The sequence below is a fragment of the Heterocephalus glaber genome, unplaced genomic scaffold (genome assembly GCF_053883595.1).
Source record: "Heterocephalus glaber isolate CG9 unplaced genomic scaffold, H.glaber_assembly_v1.0 deba00000621, whole genome shotgun sequence".
Lineage (NCBI taxonomy): Eukaryota > Metazoa > Chordata > Mammalia > Rodentia > Bathyergidae > Heterocephalus > Heterocephalus glaber.
The window spans coordinates 31884040-31905251 of record NW_028258153.1 but is presented as its reverse complement, the minus strand read 5'-3'; the positions used below and the strand labels follow the sequence as shown (position 1 = coordinate 31905251).

The following is a 21212-nucleotide window of genomic DNA, read 5'->3' as shown; positions in this document are numbered from 1 at the left end:
GAAAAGAAACCTCATCGAAAGAGGAATCACCCTCAAGGACACCTCTGTGATGCCATAGGTCCAATTCCCGTGTCTCTTAGGGAAACCTTCAGGGAAGATGAAGAGCCCCAGTAGTTCTCAGAATTTCCCAAGTCAGTTTGTGGGCATTGCCAGGAGCCATGAACCCCCTGTTGCATTAGGTCAAAGGCTTTCTCTGAGAGTGGAACTGAGGGTGCCGGCCAAACAAACTTCAGCCCCAACTCCAGCAGAGCATTGCAGAGTGGGCAGCAGCTAACCGGATACACTGGATGAACCACTTGACAGTGTTGGTAAGGTGTGGAACAGTGGCCGGGAGCGGACTGTCACCCTCGTCATGGGAAGTGGACAAAGCCGCAGGTCCCTGCTGTCCTTTTCTTGACTTGATGCTCTAGGAGTAGGACAGTCTCTTCTTCTTCTGGTTCTCTTTTTCTACCTCCTCTTTCTTTTTCTTTCTTTTTGTCCCTTCATCCACAAAGCTGCTAGGATCGTTTCTGTGTTCAGGCAGTCAAGGCCTGCGCTTTTCTAATTGACAGTGTGGCAGTTCTCTCCCCGGGATTCCTCTGTTCGAAGACTTCGCATGGATTACCCCATTATCCACACAAGGGAACGAATCCTGCACAGAGCCGGGGCTGGAGCGCGAGGTAAGGGGCTCAGGTGGCTGTGGAGGTGGGCGCAGGACACGGGGCGGGGCCGGGGCCGGCACTGGGTGGGGAGATGGGCGGGGTGAGGAGTTGGGGCAGGGCGGGCCTTTTCGGGCCCCGCCCCGGCGGCCGCAGCAAAAGTTTGCTCTCCGACTTCGCGGGACAGAGGCTGAGCGAGCCGGTTGAGGGACAGGCGATGAAGACCCGGTGAGAGCGACGGGCCAGCCGAGCCCGAAGAAGACCCCAGGCCACAGCGACATTCTGAGACCGTGGTCCGAGCGGAGGCAGAAGCGCCCTGTACAGCCGCGTGTCCCTCAGGATGCCGGCGACCCGATATCCTCTGCGGACGGAGGTGAGCCACGGGGTTTGCGCCTGGGCGCACAGCTCCGAGCCTGGGCCGGGGACTGCGGGGCTGTGGGACCCACTTTTCTGACAGAAGTCCAACGGATCCCCGGGGCGCCGGCCCACATCAGCACCCCTCCCCCAGGCAGTCCTCCGCGAGGCCCAAAGACCCGGCTCCTTTTCAGCTGCTGCTGGGGAGTTGAAAACCAGGGACGTCTGAAAACTCTGAATGAACGAAGGTGGCTCTCCGTGGAGCAGCTCCACCAGTCGTTTCCCTTGGACAGTTAGAAAGTTAGGTGCCCTCCCAGGACGAGGGCCAGGGAGCGGAGGGGAGGGGAGAGCTGTGGTCTTTTGCCTGGAAAAATCATTCTTCTGGTTTCATTACCCACAAAATTCCATTTTTCCTAACATGTCTCCAACAAGGCAATCAGAACGGTCAGTACGGGTGCTGGAAGACAAATGCCCTCACAATGCAGTAAGTGAGGGTCCTGTGGCAAATTGGGTCTCATAACTGAGACACTGCCTAGGAGGGGCCTTGGACCTCTTAACTGCCCAGTCTCCAAGTGGTGTCTCTCTCTGTCTCCCTTTCTGGCTTTGGGCACTCCCAATGCCTATTTCTTTGTGGTATTTTATATTTAGATATAAGAAAGAGGTTTCTTGTTGGAGTTTTAAAGAGACACAGTTTGTTCTGAACATTACACTAAGAAGGGTAGCAACTTGGACAGAGGGCTCTTCTGTTTTGTACCTGGTCCCCTCCTGCACCCAGAGCTCTGAGATCTCCAGAATTGTGTCTAAAATCTGGACATTAGAAGTCTTGGATGCTGTACATAGTCACATATGCATAATTTATCTTTTCAATATTCTTTTCCTCATAGATGAAAATCTTGCAAGCACAATAAGAAAGCTAATTCCTAGAGAGTGCAGGGAAGGGTTGTGTCCTACAGGTAAATGAGTAACAAGGATGGCTGTGGCCAGGGCCGATTTTGTGCAGGTGGTGGTGGTGGTGGGTAGGTGTGGCATGCTGGAGGAACCATGGAAGTGTCCAAACCTGCACAGTTTCTTAATTGATGTAGAGCTCAATGCTACGATGCATAATTTTGTTGCCACAGAAGAATCCCACATTGTTCTTTCAATCATCAAACAAGCAAACATTCACATTGGGTCTAAGTCATTCCTAATCCCTGACACCAGAGATCTAACCTGCAAAGCCAGCCCTTAGGAGCCTTCCCTTAAGACACAGAAGGAATGAAGTCACAACCAGTTTCCATCTTGAAATGCACTTTTCCTCCTCACACTTGTGAATTTTTTAAAGCACAGGAGTCTGCTAATTTTCTGCCACATTTGGATAATAGAAATTCCTATTTCCTGTAGATTAAACTTTACATATTGGCCTAATGACCTAATTTCTCACAATTCAGGGATTTTCCTCTTTCTGTTTTTCCCAAACATCAGAAAAATTCAACAGAAATTATGACATCAGAAAAATTCAACAGAAATCATGATGTTTATTTCCTTGTCTCTTCCATCTTCCTCAATACCTACACTGTATGTATATATTTTTATTACAAAAACAGTGAGAATTTCAGCTTCTCATACTCTGGAGAAACTCAGGGTTGCCCTGAGGTAGAATCCCTTTTTCCTGCCAGAGTGTGGGGCCGCTCTTAAGCAAGCTATTTCATTTAGCTGGGAGGGTGCTGTGGGTTGTCCAGACCTGTGCCTTCACACCTGGCCTCACAATTCCTTCCTTGTCAATGTTAGAGCTATTTTATTTTATTCCTTTTCCCTGCATTTTCTACTGAGTGAATTGCATTAAGAGATTTTCCATATGCTTTTGGTTATATGATTTTTTTTTAAAGCCAATATACTGAGTGGAATTCTGCCTAGTTTCAGTTAGTACTGCACTTCAGTTGTTTTTATTACATATACTCACCATAAACAGAAAGTCTCTCTCTTTTCTCCTTCCTCCTTTGCTCTCTTTCATTGTGTTTTATTCTTTGCATTCTGTTTTCTGAGGAATCAAAGCTGTGTCAGTTCAACAAGGGAATAAGCCAGGTAGGTCAAATCAGTGAAAAAGATTGTTCAGCAGAGAGTGGGCATCCAGGGGCAGTCTTCCCCATCAACAAGCTGTGCTGGCATCCATGGGCCCATGGGCCCAGGGAGCTCCAGGCAGGGTACTCAGTTGACCATGCTCCTTGGCCTGGGAGGTTCTGATCCATTTCCCTGGCTTCAGAGTTTCCCAGATCTTTCAGTAAAGCCCCCAGGATGGCATTTCTACATTTTGCTAGCAAAGTAGCTACAAGCAATTCAGCTGCAAAGCATATTGGAGCTTTTATGACCTCCTCATTAACGGACAACTGGCAAGGTGACAGTGTCCCAAAGAAATTGTCACTACTGGGCTGTAGGCTACCCTGGAACCAGACAACACAGACATCCAGCCTAACCAGGCACTGCACAATGGACAGAGAGCCCCTTCCCCTGCCTCAGTTTCCCCTTGTGTATATTCAGAAGGTGCAAGTTACTGTGGCGACTCATGTGACCACAGATCACCTTCTTGGGCAGGGCCCTGCTTATTTGCATCTGCCTTTAGCTGTTCCTTGGAGCCTGCACACTCCTGCATTTGTTTTGTAGAAATTTTGGTAGTACATCAATCTTGTGCCCTTACTGAGAACAAGCAGGGTAGATAGAGTCATACTGATTGGAAAGCAAAGTGGGCAATACAAACTCACACCAAATTCAGTTTCCTTCCCGTGGACAAGTCTGGAAGCCCAGGAGGCTGTTCACAGGGCAGATGCTTGGGGACAGTACCTGGGGCACAACCTCCATGTCTGGGGTTCCCTGGACTGCGCCTGGCTCTGCCATGGCATTGAGCCTTGTCTGCTAAAGTACTCACGAAAAGGTCACCAACAAGCTGGCAAGCAAATGCATTTCCATCCTCTGAAGAAGAAAAGTGAAGAGGATGCCAGCCCATCCCTGGTGTGCATGTAAAGCTTGCTATTTCATTCAGGGCTCCATTCACGGGCTGAGATCAAAGTGCCAGGCGCATGAGGCTCTGTGTGTGAAGCCCACATTTTCTGGGAACTATCTCTGAAGGCAGCGTGAGGTCACTCAAGGAAACCAGAACAAGGGAAAAGACTCATTAGCAAAGGAATTTTGCTGGAGCCTTAAAATGAGCCAGCTCATTACTTCCTTTCTAAGTTCTTGTAAGTGAAAAAAGGAAAGAGAACAGGAAAAGCTGTTGCTTTCCAAGAAAGTTTGGTTGTTGGAAAATATTTGGTCTTTTAATTCAGTGTGGAGGATGAAGAGGCATGGGAGGACATACCTTTCATAAATACAGCATCTTGTTTCCGACCAAAGGAAAGTTCTTACTATGCCTTTCTTTTGGGGGGTGGGGGAAGCTAGACTGTAGAAATATATTTTTCCTTTCCTTTTTATAGTTTGTTTATTTTTCAAGGCAACATGTGTGGAGAAAGTGAGTCTCTAGCATAGAAAGCACATCTGGAATCCATCAGGCCCCCTCTCCCCGGTTCCCCTCCCCTTGTCAGCAGTCCTTTCAGAGTGGGGGAAGGTAGGCACCCTCCACAGCCAGGGCCTAACTTAGGCTCATCCACCATAGAGTCCTTCTTTTGGCAAAAAGAAAGCATGCTGGTGTTGAAATGTTTAAGGCAGACTGGGTGCTCCCAGCATAACAAGGCCACAGGGTAGACTCTTAGACACCAGGACCACGAGGGAAGCTCAGATAGATGGTTCAGACAGTGATGCAGACAGTGCAATGCTTGAGTCTCTCCCTGACCTAGGAGAAGAGGGAGGGAGGGCCTGCCTGGATTGTCAGGGGCCTTGTCAGTGCAGGACTGGGAACAGAGTGCTTGGTGCTAAGGAACTTGGAAGGAATCTGTATTGGGTAGCAGATCACTGCTGATGAGGGAGAGCATCTCTACCCTGGAGCTCATCCTCCTTCGGCAACAGGCCCAGCTTTCTGAATATGTACAGAACTAGTGTGCTGAGAGCCATTTTTTACCAGCATCAGGCTTTAAGTATCCAGATGGAAATTAGTGATCAAAGTAAAACCTTAAGTTTCCTACTATGTTGAGCAGCCTGACCCAGCCACCCCCAGAACCCCATCCTCAGGATGCCTGGGACTTCTGATCATAGTTAAAACCAGTCTTAGATACCAGCATGTCTCTCAGAAATTCAGAGTGGGGCACAGAGCACAGGCAGGTATTCACCAAGAGAACCCCCTCACAGGCCTGTCTTGCACGCATCCTGGTGACAGAAATGCACCAGGCACATCACATCCTGTGGGTTTCATGTATGGTGAAGGGTAGAAACAGGCTAAGGTCCTCTGGGGGAGGAGAACCCCAGATAGGACCACACTTGGGGTCTGTAATGATGAGGAGCAGCGCAGGGTGGTGCATGGAGGTGGAGCCCATCCTGATACAGGTCTGGGTATTGGTCTCATGGGTATTTTGGATGTGCTCAGTGGGGCAGTCTGGAGTCCTAGGACCCCAGTGCCCATAGCACCCAGCACTCCTGCAGTGACCCAGCAGCACTGGTATCATTGGAGATGGAGTTTTCTTCCTGCAGACTTGAGGTCTGTGGCTGGCTCCCCTTGGGAGTGGAGGGGAGAGCTCACCCATGATGTGCTCTTGACGGTGCACAATAATGTTTAGACGTATCCAAAATCAATCTGGCCTCCAGCCCAGCACTTAGCCCTCAGGATGGAGCCAGCTTTATAAATGTTGGTAATCCAGAGAAAATAAGCCTTTAGGGTCTAGAGAGAGGTAGATGTCTTCCAATTATGCAGATGCAGAGAATCATATTTAACAAAAAATATTCTGCAAAAATATGCTCCTTGAGGGATGAGTAGTAGATGAAGGGCAATGGTAAATCAAGCATTCATGGGAAAGTATGTTCACCTTCAAGAGCCATGATCTTGAGTCTCTGGAGCATGTTCTGCCATTTTTACCGTGGTTAATCACTCTTATTGTTTGCTTGTTTTTCTTATGCTCTGCTCAATCTTATAAAAAAGAGGGGAAATATTAAAAGATGTGAGTCTGCAGAGCCATGTATCTATTAACCCTCTGCGCTTTCTCTTAAGAGCAGCTCCAGATTTTGACATTTGAAGGGGTTCATTCCCTTTTACCTACCCTGTGTGGCAAAATCCAAGGTGTACAGAACATTCAAGAGAGGGCCGAGGTATAGAAAATGGGGTTTGGGGTTACTGTGGGGGAGTGAGACATAGAAGACAGGCTGAGATAGCACAAGGACAGTCTGAATTATAAACATACCCCCATACCGCCAGGAGACAAGGATTATAGAGAAGCACCTGGCACCTCATCTGATCTGGGAGACAGAGCTTTGGGCATTGGCCCTGGGACCAGCCTGTTTGAGCTGGTGAGTTTCTGGCACCCCAGTCCCTGTGGTGGAGTGCCTAGCTGGCCTGGGCAGAGTGTATCACGCTCAGGACAGCTGGGAGCCCACAGGTGGGACCCGGGAAGGCCCCTCCTGCCACTGTGTGAGCCTGGCAGGTCCATTCAGCATCATGGTGATGGTTTTAGGCCAGCTGCTTCAGAAGGGAAGAATACCCACAGGAGGTGGCACTAGACACTGGTCACTGACGACAACCTTTCTTGCCTCAGCTCAGATGCACCCACAGGATGCCCCAATCAGGACGAAAACTGAGCAGAGAGAGGGCATGGATATAGTAATTCTCCAGTCACTGTCCACAGATGAAAAAAAAAAGCTAGATAAGAAGGACATGTGCATCTATTGAGCATTGCAAGTATGCAAAGTGCCGGGAAAACAGCGCACACTGCAGTGTGTTGGTGAGAGAAGGAGATAAGACCTCCAGGCAAAGCATCTGTGTGTTAATGGGTTTGTAGTCCTTGCTCAGAAAATTTCAACTGCTTATTATTATTTCTGCCCTTCAAAAGAAAGCATGCAGGCAGGGAAGCAGCCTCGGGGAAAAGTCACTGGGGACTGGGCTGATACCAGAAGATACTACAGAACAAGTGGAATGTGACTTGAACTTGAAGGACAGTCAAGGTTTCAACAAAAGGATGGAAGGGAGTGGAAGGCGCTGGGGAAAGCTGCCCGCAGGGCTGTCCAGTCTGCCTCTTAGGGGAACTTGCCCCAGGTCCTGGCTGGGTGGGGAGCTGGCCAGGTGAGGCAGTGCTGTTGCAGGATGGGTTCATGAGTGACAGGGAAGGCCTGAATAGTGACCCAGCTCATCACCACCAGTCTAGCTTCCCAGGGCAGCCTCCTGTGCCGAAAGCAGGAGAGGCCCGAGGCCAACATGGGAAGGTTTCTGACTGTATGTGATACTCAAACTGACCGCAAGGATCCCAGACAGCTCTCATGGAGGGTGCCAGGCTGGGGCTGAGGTAGTTCCAGGCAGAGCACAGACGTCAGCTCCACGGTGCCCAGAGCTTCCGGAACAACTGAGCCCTCCACACTCCAGGACTCTGGGAGAAATCTCTTCAGAGAAGCCACAGATTGTCTCCTCCCTATCTTGGAAAATCCAAGTGATGTGGGGAGGGAAGGGTCAACATCTGCTGTCTCTGGAGGGTCATGAGGGTTTGGAAACTCATGACAGCCACCTCCCCTTCTCAGCGCCATAGTACAGTGTCCTCCTGCAAGGGACTGAGGCCTTCACTGGGCCTGGGGTGCTAAATGGGCAGGAACTCATAGGCAGGCGAGGCCTTCAGATTCTCTTGAGCCCTAAAATGCAGAGTCCTATAGTGTCTCAGAGTGGCCCTTGCATCTCTGAACCTAATTTACAGCAGTAGCTTAACAGTGAAAAAATATTTTCAGTAGACACACAAAGCGGACTATTTTAAGTTAACCTTATTTAGTCTTCATTAGATATTTAAATACTCAAATAATTTTAATTTAAAATACATGATACCACAAAATCTCACTCATATGTAGAGGGTAAAAATTTGACTTCACAGAAGTAGAAAGGATATCATTGTGATTACTAGTGGAAAAGGGGTGGAGGAAAAGGATAACATTGGATAACAGGTACAAAGTTCCAGTTAAATAGAAGAGTAAGTTCTAGCGGTCTGTAGCACATTCAGATGACTAGAGCTTATGAAGAGCTATAAGAAAGGAATTCAAAACTTCCCAACACAAAGAAATGATAAATGTTTAAATGCTAACTACCATGATTTGAATATTACACATTGTATACATGTATCAAGTTATCACACTGTAACCCCATCAATAGGTACAATTATATATCAGTTTCAAATAAAATAAAGTGAGTGCACTGAAAGTGATTTCTGCCGTGGTTGTCTGAGTCTGGAGCATTATCAGGATCGCAGGAGCCCAGTCAGGATTACCAGTGGCTCAGGTGGACCCACCCTGGCTGCAGGGGAGGAAGAGTTCAAGTTCAGAACCCATTGAAGGCCTGGTGCTGGGACCATTACCTTCCTATCATGCTGGGCTTTCAGATATGCTGTTCTTCGCATGCATTGGTTTAGTTATGCAAAATATCTGGGCCTCTTTCTTTGGTGGTGCTAGGAATAGAACCTAGGGCTTTAAGCATGCTGTACCACTGAGCTACACCCCAGCCCGGCCTCTGCATTTTAAACCATGCTCAAAAGCTGTGTGATTTTTCATTGTGTTCATTCCCTTCTTTTTATTTTAATTTTTTTGGGGGGGTACCGGGGATCGAACTCAGGACCTTGCACTTGTGAGGCAGTCGCCTGAACCACTGAGCTAAATCCCCAGCCCTCATTCCTTTCTTCTAAACTCAGCAGCAGCTGCTTCGGTCTTGCCCGTTTTTGGCCCTTTCTCACTGAGCTCTGAGCTCAGCTATGCACAGGGGAGCAGCACTGCAGGCCGTGGTTAGCTGTAGGCTGTTCTTCCTGCCAGGCACAGGTGAGTCCAGGGGAAGCCATCTAGGAAGTGTGGCCACTTCCCACCACGATGCACCCCAAACAAAGTGGGGGAGGTCACAGAAGTCTAGCAAACATTATTCCTGATTCCATTCGGGGTTTTTGGTTTTTTTCATGAGAAAACCATGTTTTTGTCTGAGTAACAGGGGATAATGATTTACCAGCTTCTGTGCAGTAGTTGAGGACTAACTGGTTAGCACTTCCCGGTGCCTGGAGATTTTCAAATGGAGGCATTATTTGGGTCTGTGTGTCTTGGTTACATTACATGACTCACGTGTTGAATTTCCCTCCCCTGGGAACTCTAGGCCCCAAATAGCTTCCCCTGGTCTCCAACTGCTTAGAAACGTGCCCGTGTTTAAAGTACCCCTTTGCAGCCCTGACCTCACCAGCTGTCCAAATTCTTCAGCGTTTCCCGTGCTGCGATGGAACCCACGGTTGCCCTTTCTTCCATCTTGTTACAGGAGCCGGTTTCCCACACCCTGCTGGAGTCTGGCCTGCGCATTCCTGGAGCCAGAGCCACAGCCACAGTCCTGCTCTGGCCTTGAAATGAACGTTCCCTGGGTGCCCTCTGGTGGATTGTGCACCTAACTGTCGGCATCGATGGCAGCCACGATTCCGCCGATTCCTCCCACCCAGCCTACCTCAGCCAATGAGACTCTGCAGAAACATTACAACTACGTGGGGAAGCTGGAGGGCAGGCTGAAGAACTCCTCTGAGGGCAGCACGCTCACCACTGCCCTCTTCTTGGTATTGTGCAGCTTCATCATCTTGGAGAATCTGATGGTTTTGATCGCTATCTGGAAGAACAACAAATTTCACAACCGCATGTACTTTTTCATCGGCAATCTGGCTCTGTGCGACCTGCTGGCAGGGGTGCTGTACAAGGTCAACATTCTGATGTCCGGTGAGAAGACGTTCAGCCTGTCCCTGACCGTCTGGTTCGTTAGGGAGGGAAGTATGTTTGTGGCTCTGGGGGCGTCCACCTGCAGTTTGCTGGCCATCGCCATCGAGCGCCACCTGACCATGATCAAGATGCGGCCCTATGACGCCAACAAGAAGCACCGGGTCTTCCTCCTGATTGGCATGTGCTGGCTCATTGCCTTCTCACTGGGTGCCTTGCCCATTCTGGGCTGGAACTGCCTGCAGAACCTGACCGACTGCTCCACCATCTTGCCCCTGTACTCCAAGAAGTACATCGCCTTCTGCATCAGCATCTTCATAGCCATCCTGGTGACCATCGTGATCCTGTACGTGCGCATCTACTTCCTGGTGAAGTCGAGCAGTCGCAAGGTGGCCAGCCACAACTCAGAGCGCTCCATGGCCCTGCTGCGGACAGTGGTGATTGTGGTGAGTGTGTTCATCGCCTGCTGGTCCCCCCTCTTCATCCTCTTCCTCATCGACGTGGCCTGCAGGGTGAAGCAGTGCCCTGTCCTCTTCCAGGACCGGTGGTTCATCATGCTGGCCGTCCTCAACTCTGCCATGAACCCTGTCATCTACACTCTGGCCAGCAAGGAGATGCGGCGTGCCTTCTTCCGACTGGTCTGCAACTGCCTGGTCAGGGGCAAGGGGGCCCATGCCTCACCCATGCAGCCTGCTCTAGACCCAAGCAGGAGCAAATCTAGCAGCAGCAACAGCAGCCACTCCCCGAAGATCAAGGAAGACCAGGGCCCCATGGCCACCTCATCTTGCATCATTGACAGAAACAGAACCCTTCAGAACGGGATCCTCTGCAAGTGAGCCCCTCCAGGCGGCCAGCCCTGCAGCCACGCTCTTATTTATTGCTTGCATGTCTCGCTTCCATGTGGGCCTTTACGGAGCTGTGACTCAGGAGATCTACTTGACATTGCCTGACAGCCTGCCTGGTATGAATATCTCCTGAGGAGAGGACCCAAGAAAACATCAACCCATTTCAATGTAGACATTGTGCCTTGTCCGTTTCCAGAGTCCTCCGAATGTACTAAGCTGCTCATCATCTACCACCTTCCTTTGAGTCCTGGATACGACTTTCTGTGGTTCCCAGTGGGGGAAGGTCACAGGCCACACAGTGTATAGTGTGCCTCTCCGTGGGCCTTTGGGTGATGTTTTAATACTTCACAGTACACTGATTATATAGCAATTATATATTCATCAGTTTCTGTGTCACATGGAATTTGTGCTCCATGGATTTGCCATGAGGTGCCTACAGCCTAGCACCCCGTGCAGTTATGTAACTGGTCTGAAGACATGCTGTCCTCAGTCTGCTCAGACTGATAGGAGGCCTTCTGGTAAGCACATTTGTAAAGCCCTATGTTTCTTCTGTCATGTGTCTCTACATAATTTTAAGCACATCCAAGAGCCAGATCATGTGATTATGAAACCCAGCCAAGATCTCCCAGGGGCCTGTGTGTCCCCCCCACCAACCAAAGAGCGAGCCTGCAAGTAGGAGGCAAGGATTCACCTTTCCAAGTCATTGGGAGTTATGATCTGCTTAATGTAATAGTTTCCACTGAAACAAGGGTTTATAAGACAGCACTTTTGGTTCTTTGTCAAGTTTTGTTCTTACCAGAAAAGCACAGAGTCAGTAACCACTCATACTGTCACCACCCAATGCCTGGGAGCATCAGTAAAGTCTCAAGCATCTTGAAAGCAAACACCGATCGTGACTATTAGTGGCAGTGGTTGAACTGTCAGGTTAGGGATTGTGGCCTGGCAGTTTATGAGCTCTTCCCGGAGATGTGCTGTGATAATGTCCACATGGCATTGTGAGTTTACTTTCCAACATAAGCTGAACCTGTCTCACTCTGTTGATCCTATGAGGAATCACTCCAAAGACGTCTCTGCCCATATTCCTCCCAAGGGTTCCACATGCAGCACATAGGGATGGAAAGTGAATACGAGTGTGGAGTTAGCATGTGCACACCATTGCTGTGCTGAGTTTTGTCACAACAAAAACAGCCTTCAAAAGGGTGAACCTCGAACCAGAGCTCCCTAAAGCTTTTAGGTTCAGTGAGAATTTTGCCTTATTAATACCTAAAAGAGCAGTCTTAAAACATGAATGACCTTTTCTAAGAGAAAGTGATTCCTCAATGTATCTGATGTAAGCTGCTGTTCCATGAGTCCTGGGTATCCTCCAAGTACTGACCAAAGACTTTCCTTATTTTTGTTCCTGATGAGATAGAACCTATTGGTGAGGTTCCTCAGGGACATGTGTTGTTGGATTCTGTACATCATGGAAAAGCTGTGCATTCTCTCAGCTGATAGCATAAGAAAACCTAAAGCATTTCTAGGAAAAAAATGGATGAGAGGCCGCATGCATTTTCACCTAGGAAATGAAGTGATTTTAAAAGTTCACCTGTCCCATGCTGAGTTGCTTTGGGAGCCTTAGCTCTCTTTGTCACTAATACTAATACCACCTTGTTCCCTTACCCTGACTTCCACAGTGCCTTTGTGTGTCAGTTTTCACTCATTAACTTTTCTAGAAGCTACTTGCACTGCTCCTGCTGGGAAATACCATGCTTGTAGCTTGCCAACAAGGCTTCTTGGGAGTTCACACAAAGCTTTTAAGCGATTTGAATTTAAGATGCATGAGGAAAGTGAGTGTGATCACTGATATACACAAAACCAATCCCCCGACATCATTCTCACATTCCCAAGTAGCCGGCTGGAGGTCACCTAGGAGCAGAGCTGAAAGAGCTCGCAGCAGGAAGGCTGGAGACAGGTGATCTTGTAAGCCACAGAGAATCTATGTGTTTGATCTCATTGCAGTTGGTAGCCTTTACTCTTTCCAATGTATATTTAAAAAAATAAAACCAATTCCAATATATGTTTGTTTAAAAAATAAAATCAAAACCCTTTATATAAGCCAGTTTTTGAGAGTCTCCGGAGTAGGCTGGGATTGCTTCAGTGTGTTTTCCTGGGACTATCCCTTGGCAAACTTGCTTCTTAGCCAGTATCTGTGTTTCTCAGCATTTTGGGAATAAATCACATTTAAAACCCAAGTCCTTCTTTCACCTTATACTTCCCACTCTCATTGATAGTGTTTTAATGAAGTTTTGCTCATTGGTGCCACATACATCAGTGCTGGTAGATCCTGCTCTTTCTAGGAAGGATAAGAGCTCTTTTGATAGGAAATTGTGAGAAAGTACACCCAAGGAGATGGGGTGTTTGGCCCTGCTTCATCTGCTACTATTTATGCAAGAGGAGGATACATCAGCCCTTTGCATTAGCTTTTTCCCTTAAAAATGATACATTTGATCCTCATATGTCCTGCTAGTGATGCCACTGCCCCACGGGGTAATGGTCGGCAGCCTTCACCCCCATCTCTCCAACCTCGATTGGCTGAGTGGGTGCAAGATCATGACATTAACATGAGACCCTAAGACTGCTTTCCCCACCCACCAGTTTTCATGCTCCTGGGAAATAACTAAGAACATCTATTTCCTAGAGAAAAGTTTCAAATTGCTCTGCTTCTTTTTGTGAGGCATTACGAGACCCGTCATCCAAATGAAAGAGACTTTTCACAATAACCTTTATTGCCAGCAGACTTACATTTATAGCCATCGAAACAATTAACTGTTTTGAAAAATGGTTGTTCCTTTCAACTCTTGAGTCACAGTTATTCTGTGTTGTTACAGAGCCTTTCACAGAAATGTAACAAGGTGTATTTTATAGAAAATGTCTAATCACATTGCCAGTTCCATGCTTGTAAATTTTATCTACAATGCAAAACCTCAACACCCAAATGTTTTTAGTATCTAAGTCAAACATCCAAAGAGGTTGCTACATAGTCAGAAATGCACATACCACTACTCTGATAATAAAGGCACATTGTCCCATAACCAGTTTTCATGAGAAGTTCAGCATTACCTAAATTAGGTGTGTCATCTTGCACTTCTGAATCAGAGTGATGATGCTTGGGGATGCTGTGTGACACCTCCACCTGGAGAACCCTGTAGCACAGGATGCCCTGGATGCTTGGTGAAAGGCTTGTAAGTGAAATCATGTCATTTCCTGAAGGAGGGAAATGGATTCGCTGAAGGTGTCTAGGGAATTTAAGCCCAATGTCTTGATAGGTTGTATTGTCTGATCTCCAAGATGTTGGGAAAATACCTCAGGATTTATCATTCCTCATAGAACAAACATTAGAAAACTTGATGTGAGTTTTGTATTTCCACTCCCAGGGGTGTCCAAAAGCCAATTCCATTCCAGTATCAAAGGAGAAAGGAGTAACTTGGTCGTACACCCAGACACAGACCATTACAATAATTGTTTTCATTTCACAAAAGTTAATGGAAATAAAACAAAATTTTCAAATAATATTCATTTATCAGTAAATATAATTTGCCATCCAAATGCTTTTTAAAAGTAATAAATATCTTATTATCACACACTAAATTTACATGGAGTTATCTCCTAATCAGGGGATTTCAAAACCAGATGTTCAATTTTGAATACAAAGAAATATTCCCATACTTAATTTCACAGTCTTCTGGAACAAGTTCTATTCAAAAGTCAAATGAGCAGAGGACATTCCACTTGCAACTCACACATAATTGTTACCCAAAACCCTCAGTATTAAAAGTTGGATTTGTCCATTCATTTCTGCTTCGTTAATTGTTGCTTGATTTCAATGGTTAGAGAGTTTGGCCAGGGGGAAAATGTCTGCTTGGTGTGAATTCATCCCCTCAGCAGCTCAGCGCAGTAGGGTCACTCCCCAGTGCACATTTCCATATCTACAGCAGTTCAAGGTGGGACAATAAAATCTCAGATACTTAAAACTGTATGATTTTTATTTCTTATGCTTTCTTCTGCAAGCATGTTTCTTCCAGCCCTGGGAAGGAAGCCTGTGCATTTTAGGTACTTGGAACTCACCTGTTCTGGGCATCTGAGCTGGCAGGTAGGAGGAAGAAGGGAGGCTGGGAGCCCCTCTGCTCTGCTCAGCATCTTCTACTGCTGGGGGCTCACCTGCATCAGGTAAGTCCTGAGCTTTCTATGCTCTCATCTGCCTCTTCTGACCTACACCAATGCCTGCTGCACAAAGCCCTCCCAGAGGCCCTGGACAGACCTGTGTTTCCAGCCCTCCCTGGTTCTGTTGAACTGGGACACACTAGCACTGTGAGGCTTGTCACATGCCAACTAGTTGTGAGTGTGTGTGTGTGTGTGTGTGTGTGTGTGTGTACTGACCTCCTACTGGATTACAAACTCAGGCAAAAACCTGGTACATTCATTTATTTCTCTAGCCCGTGAACCCAGTGCAGAACATGCTCTGTAGGGACAAATGCACAAACGAGGCCAAGAAGGCTGGTTAGAAAGCCAAGGGGCTGTGCCACCAACACAGCTGCATCCGGGGAACCACACTGGCCAAATCACAGCCTCCTTCGACATGCCCTTGTGGATAGGTAAAATGCAAGTCTGAACTTGTTTTGTCTTCCCTCTCCTTTTTACCTTTCTCCTGTCTTTGCCTTCTCTTTTCCTTGTCTTTCCCTGCTAGTCTCTCTTCCCTCTCATTTCTCTGTCAGGGTCCCTAGTGGATGTCCCCTGTGTGTGCTGTTCCTGTGTCCTGTTCCTGTTGAAGCCCCAGGTCCTACAACCTCCAGTTTCCTGCTCTGTGTAAGCCAGGGCCAGTGCCCATCAATCCCAAACTCTTACCGACTGTTTGACTATCTAGTTATCCTTCTTAGTTACAAGATCCAGGAAAGAGTCATCTGGTGGGCAGCCCAGACGTACAGATCCACTAAAGTTAGTGTGGGTACATGTATGTGTGTATATACATATGCAGTGCACATTCACAATCCTGGTATAAAGTTGCAATTTTTCTGATTGCGATATAAAATGTGCCAGTTTTAAAACTGTGCATTTGTTGCTTGCAAATTTATAAATATGTATAAACCCCATTATAAATAAATTGTGGCTGGCAGATGGCATTTTATTTGCCAGCAACAGTTGCATGGAGTTATAAGTGCTTATTAATCCTCCATTTGTACATTCACAGCATGGAGCCCGGGAGCTATGACATGAAGTGGTATGAATACTTAATCATCAAATAGAGGGGTGAGGCCATCAATAAGAGATAGGTAAGGGCTGAAAACTCTCCTCAGCCAATGCTTCTCAAAGTCAAGACTTGTAGCCAGCAGCACAAGTACCCCCTAGCAATGTATTTGAAAGGCAAATTCTTGGGCCTCACTCCAGACTCACTGGTCAGGAATTCAGAGAAGCAGAGTCCTGCAATCTAAGCGTGAGCTGGCAAGCCAGCCAGTTCTCAGGCCCCCATCTACCCTAGGTCTGTTTATCATGAACTTCTGTTGATGTCCAAGGGTTTCCCAGCTTGCCAAGTGGGCTCAGTGCACACAGGGATGGCCAGGGTATCCCTGAAAAAGCATCCCACCAGGATATCACACCTAGGATAAACTTTCTGTCTCCTCTGCTGGGCTGCCACTGAGGTGCGTCCCGCCCTGTCTCCTGGGCATCTCCATATCATGCAAAACCACTTGACAACGTACCCCTTCTATATCACTTCCTTCCCCCCCATTCCTGGGATCATTACCCACACAAACTACTCACACTCAGACCTTCTTCATGGTCTGCTTCCACAAGAACCCCAACTAAAAGAGAGAATGGAAGCACTGTCTCTCCCAGCTGCATTTTGAAGTGGGGCGTAAAGGTAAAACCAGAGGAAAAACACTACAGACGCTTTCACGGGGGTGAGCTTCCTGTTTAATCCCTGAAGGACCTAAGATCACGTTCTTTCCTAGTGTCAGCCATCCTGGCAAGCCAGCTGGCTCTGGTTTCCTTATCTGAAAAAGGGGATCACATGGTGCAACACTCCATTCCTTGTTATCTTGTATGAAGCTGACAGTTCTGTTTTCAAGATATTCCAGGAATGGGAGTTATCGGTTTTATCTTTCTTAGAAGAAACAGAGTTTCCACAAACCAGAGTGTTATTCTGAATCCCACTGCTAAGACTTTGTCCGGGTGCAGTGATCTAGTTCGCAATCTTTTCACAATCCTCCTACCCACTTTCAATCTAGCTGTCTCCATCTACAAAAGCGGATTTGGATGGCAAGCAGCCTTGGCCAGACAGAAAGAGAAATGACATATGCTTTTGTGAATGAAGAACTCCAGGAAGTTACACTTCCCTTGCGGTGGGAGCTACGTGCAGCCACTGTGTGGCAAGAAGTAAGCCAAAGCTCAGAGAGACCCAGCCACCAGCCTGAGGCTGTCATTCTGAGTGTGCTGGAGCTGAGGCCAGACAGAGGTGTCCTGTGCCACTGGCACTATCTGGGGGTGCCTGTGGTCCAGCTTCTGCTCAGCTCAGCCCAACAGGGAGGGAATGTGGGACTGGCCTTCATGAGGCAAATGGCTCAGAGGAAATGAGGACAGGAGCTAGCCAAGTGCCTGATGAAACAGGAAGAAGTTTCATCTCAGGAGCTGAGGACATCTTTAGTCACCCAGATGGGCAGGGCAGCTGGACACACGTCAGCTGTGACCCTCAGTCCCTGGGCTCTTTTGGGTCTACTTGTCCTGAGTCTGTCCTCCAGCCATGGGGAGCTGTGCATAGCTCAGTTGGTCCTTGGTCATCTACCTCAACATGAGATGGCTTTAAACAGAATGATTGCTCACCAAGCCTAAACAGCACCCAACCCTTTGGTCCTTCCAAAGTAAAAAGGCCCATGGTAATGTAGGTATAGGATTTAAGACTGAGTCTTTGACCTGTAGCTTATCAGACTGCCCACCTGACTCTACAGGGAGCCATTTAGGGGATCCTGGTGGTCAAGCAATCGTGGACCACAGTGAGGACCCCATGGGAGACCCATCTGGGCTCACAGGACAGAGGTGCATTTGAAGCACAGCTCATTCATGCAGGAAGGTGGAGAAGGGGGAGCAGGGTGTCCAGGGCCACTGGGAAAGACTGCCACTGCATTAAGACTGCTAGACCCTCCTTGCATCCTAGCAGGGTGCAGTGGTGGTGCCCAGGAGAGAGGTGGCAGGGGCGAGGCAACTCCATGGGCCCAGGATGGCCCAGTACAGCACACTGCTATTGTACCCAAATGCAACACACAGTGCTGCTCTGCCTGGGGGTGCTAATCAACAGCTTTGCCCCTGCCGGGCAGGGGTGCAGTTTGACAGCCAAGGGCAGCAGGGTCTCAGGCTGGGTAGGGCGGAGGCCCCCTATTGGGCTTATCTCCAAACCCTGACTGGCACACAGCAGGAAGAGCTCAGGAAGTGCCAAGTGAGCAGAAGAGCTCTGCTGCCAGCTGACTGCAGGACCTGCAGTCAGCCTCAGTTTCCCCACTGTGAGCAAGGCTCACAGGAATGCCCCATCACATGGTGCTTGAAGTAAGAGATGAGATAACTCATGTGTGCTTTAGCACACTTTAAAAATAGAAGGGAAACTGGGCATTGTACACGTACCTGTAATCCCAGCACTCTGAGAGGCTGAGGCAGAAGGATCACAAGTCTGAGCTCTGCCCAGGCAACTGAGAGTCTTAGGAAGACCCTGTCACAAAATTAAAAAATAAAAAGATCTGGAGATGTAGCTCAGTGAGAAGGCCCTGGGTTCAATCTAAGTACCAGGAAAAAAAATTGAAGGGAACAAAAACTATAAGATTACTGCCAACCACTACATCTGAAATCTCTGATAGTTAAAAAGGAATACCAGTTTTTTTCACTTGGCATTATTGTAGCATAACCAACCTTAGAATCTGAGATCAAAATTACGTATTTTGAATCAACATTGAAAAGAAAAAATGACTCCAATACCTTTAATTTTCTAAATTGATTCTCATGCAAGGTATATAATACACATATTGCCTATCATCCTGGAAATCAACACTAACTTCAGAGAAGGGAGCTACCATAACTGTGGATCACCACTTCTTAATTCTTCCTACAAGGAAAATAGGCCAGAGCAAACTTTCCACTGTTCAGTGTTGTTAATTTTTGTTTTCTGCTTTCCTGGTGTCCCTGAATATTAGCATTTGGCTTCACACACACAGGGAATGCCAGAATGTTGACAGAAGGCAACTGCGGGCACTTTACATGTAGTATGTGTTTGCACACAAGAGGCTCAGACCTGTGCGTGTATGTGCAAGGTGCAGTCCCCCAGGGCTCAGGAGTGCAGTGTGATTCTCATAGCCAGCCCAGAGACTGTGTGGTCACAGATGGGTGCCTGGACCAGCTGCTACCTGCCTCCCTGCTCAGGCATCCATGCTGTGCCTGAAACCAGCATCATTCAGGAAGCATAGGAGGTCTACACCTCCCACAGAACATTCCAGAAGACTCAACTCCACCATCAGCTTGGATTCATTGGAATCCCAAAGGGCAAAAACTCCAAAAAAGCCTAGGATCTGCCTGACCTATCCTCATTCATTAGCTGTACTGTGTCCTCCCATTTGGCCGCATACTCCCAAAGCAGAAACCGAGTTCCCACACTTGGCATTAGAACCTCGCAGAATCATGACTCACCAGATTTTTTAAAAAGCATCCAACTTATCACTCTGCAATTCTAAGTGTGTGCAGAGTGTCTCCATTCCACTGGCTACAGCCCTGTGCTACAGGACCTCACAGAAACTAGAAGAGATGCCAACCGGTGAATGCACCCTCCAGCTATTGTATAATTGCAGCATCTGTAAAGGTAATCTCAGCCTAAATATTTTTAAAGTCATAGACACTGCCAAGTTCCCAACACCAAATGGCCATCAGGAAATGTCAGTGTTGATGTAGAAATAAGAGCAGTATGGGACACACACCTGTCCATAGGGCCACCAGGAAACTCTGCAGGGACAGTAAGGGGCTCACCATCCCTCACTCTGGGGCAAACCTCTAACTAGTGCCTAAAACTCCAGGGCCTCATCCTGAGCATGCGCACACATGTACACACACATACACACACACACACACACACACACACACACACCTGAGCCAGGCCAGGAATGAGTCTGAAGTGTGCTTGGCCCCGCCTTCCCATGGCACTTACACAGGCTTTTTCTCTATTGAATATGAAGGGTGGACTGGAATGGCGACAATTTGACTGGCAGCCACCACAAGCTGCCTGTGATCAGCTCACTGGCTAGACAGATACACACACTGAGGACTTGCCTTGATTGCCTTCCTCGGATGCCCATCTCATCCTCATATGGTTGAGAACTAGGGCAGCATTTGTCATCAGGGTCTTGATTGGCAAGGCTTACTCTGTGCCATATTTGCCCTCAAAAGAATCCTCCGTGACTCCCAAGTGACTGACATCCTGCTGAGCGGCAGGCGCCCATGCTCAGCAGGACCCAGAGGAGCTGCAGTGCCACTTGCCTGTCATGAAGCTGCAGTGGGAGCCCCACATGTGGGGGGCGGGGTGGCACTGGTAGGGGCACTGGGGGTACCACCCATCAGCCCCCGGAGCCAAGTCTCAGAACCAGCTCTTACACGTGCTTCCATCGCTTCTCAGCCTTTTGGCTAAGATCAAGTAGAGTACGCCCAGTGCAGCGGGAAGCACCTGGGCATCGGGCTTCCTGGCTCTGTCTGTCACAATCCTGTTTACCACCCCCGCCCCCCCACCTCTTACTTGTCTCTATTCCCTGCGTGTTGTGCTTATTAGGTAAAGCTGTGGGTTACACCTTCCTAATAAAACGTCCCAGTGGGATAGGTCAGTTGAGTTAAATTTTTGCCTGGACAACTACAGTCAAACTTGTTTCCATTAAATACATACGGCACAGAACATTAGTCTTACATCTTTCTTAGTCTTAAAAAATATAAATATAGAGGGATAATTTGTACAGGATGTATAGGTATGTACACCTTTAATATGCATATGAGGAATCTGGAACAAGTTTATGAAATTTGAACTTGAAGGAAGCCTTCCTCTGGGGGCTTCTGGAGAAGGTGAGGCACCCCCGAGCAGCTCCCCCAGGCCCTGCAGCCCGAGACCAATGGACTCCAGGTCCCCCTGACCTGGTGCCCAGTGTCAGGATGGGCTGCATCAGCTCACTGTCTCCTCTCCGCCGGCTGCTGGAGACAGAGCTCGCTCCCCGCTGAGAAGATGGGCAGGCTGCTCTCCAGGTGGTGGTTGATGAGGTGGCCGATGCTGTCGAAGACTCTGTCTTTCGTCCGGATCTGTGAAGAAAGCAAAGAGCAGGCTGAGCACATACCGCAAGCAGAAGAAAGAGAGGACCTCGTGCTTAGAGTCAGCTGAACCATCGGTGTTGAACAGAGGGCTTCCCAGTGCCTGGTCTCTGACAACAGCCAGTCTATTCAGTCCACTTCGTCTGTCCATGCCTCCAAGACTGAGCCCTAGAATGTGCAGCCCACTGCCCCATGGGACCTTCCTGTCTTATCCCTTTTC

At 48.1% G+C, this 21212-nt stretch overlaps 2 protein-coding genes across 3 annotated transcripts in view; one reads left to right on the top strand and one right to left on the bottom strand.

Annotated features, from left to right (window-relative positions):
* The first annotated feature begins 762 nt into the window (after positions 1 to 762).
* S1pr3 (sphingosine-1-phosphate receptor 3) lies at positions 763 to 14476 on the top strand. Its single transcript, XM_004851324.3, has 2 exons — positions 763 to 1011; positions 9361 to 14476. Exon 2 carries the CDS (start codon positions 9500 to 9502, stop codon positions 10634 to 10636), a length of 1137 nt encoding a protein of 378 aa, XP_004851381.1. The 5' UTR covers positions 763 to 1011; positions 9361 to 9499; the 3' UTR covers positions 10637 to 14476.
* Shc3 (SHC adaptor protein 3) overlaps positions 13390 to 21212 on the bottom strand; it is a 175310-nt gene continuing 167487 nt past the window's right edge. For both annotated transcript variants that reach the window (XM_021263727.2, XM_004851323.4), the window contains one exon: positions 13390 to 20983. In XM_021263727.2, coding sequence (XP_021119386.1) covers positions 20850 to 20983 — 134 coding nt within the window. In that variant the 3' untranslated portion in view covers positions 13390 to 20849. The remainder of the gene's footprint in view (positions 20984 to 21212) is intronic.

What these genes read in the sequence shown, in the direction of transcription:
- S1pr3 (XM_004851324.3), top strand. Translation starts at nt 9,500, where the DNA reads ATGGCAGCCACGATTCCGCCGATTCCTCCCACCCAGCCTACCTCAGCC.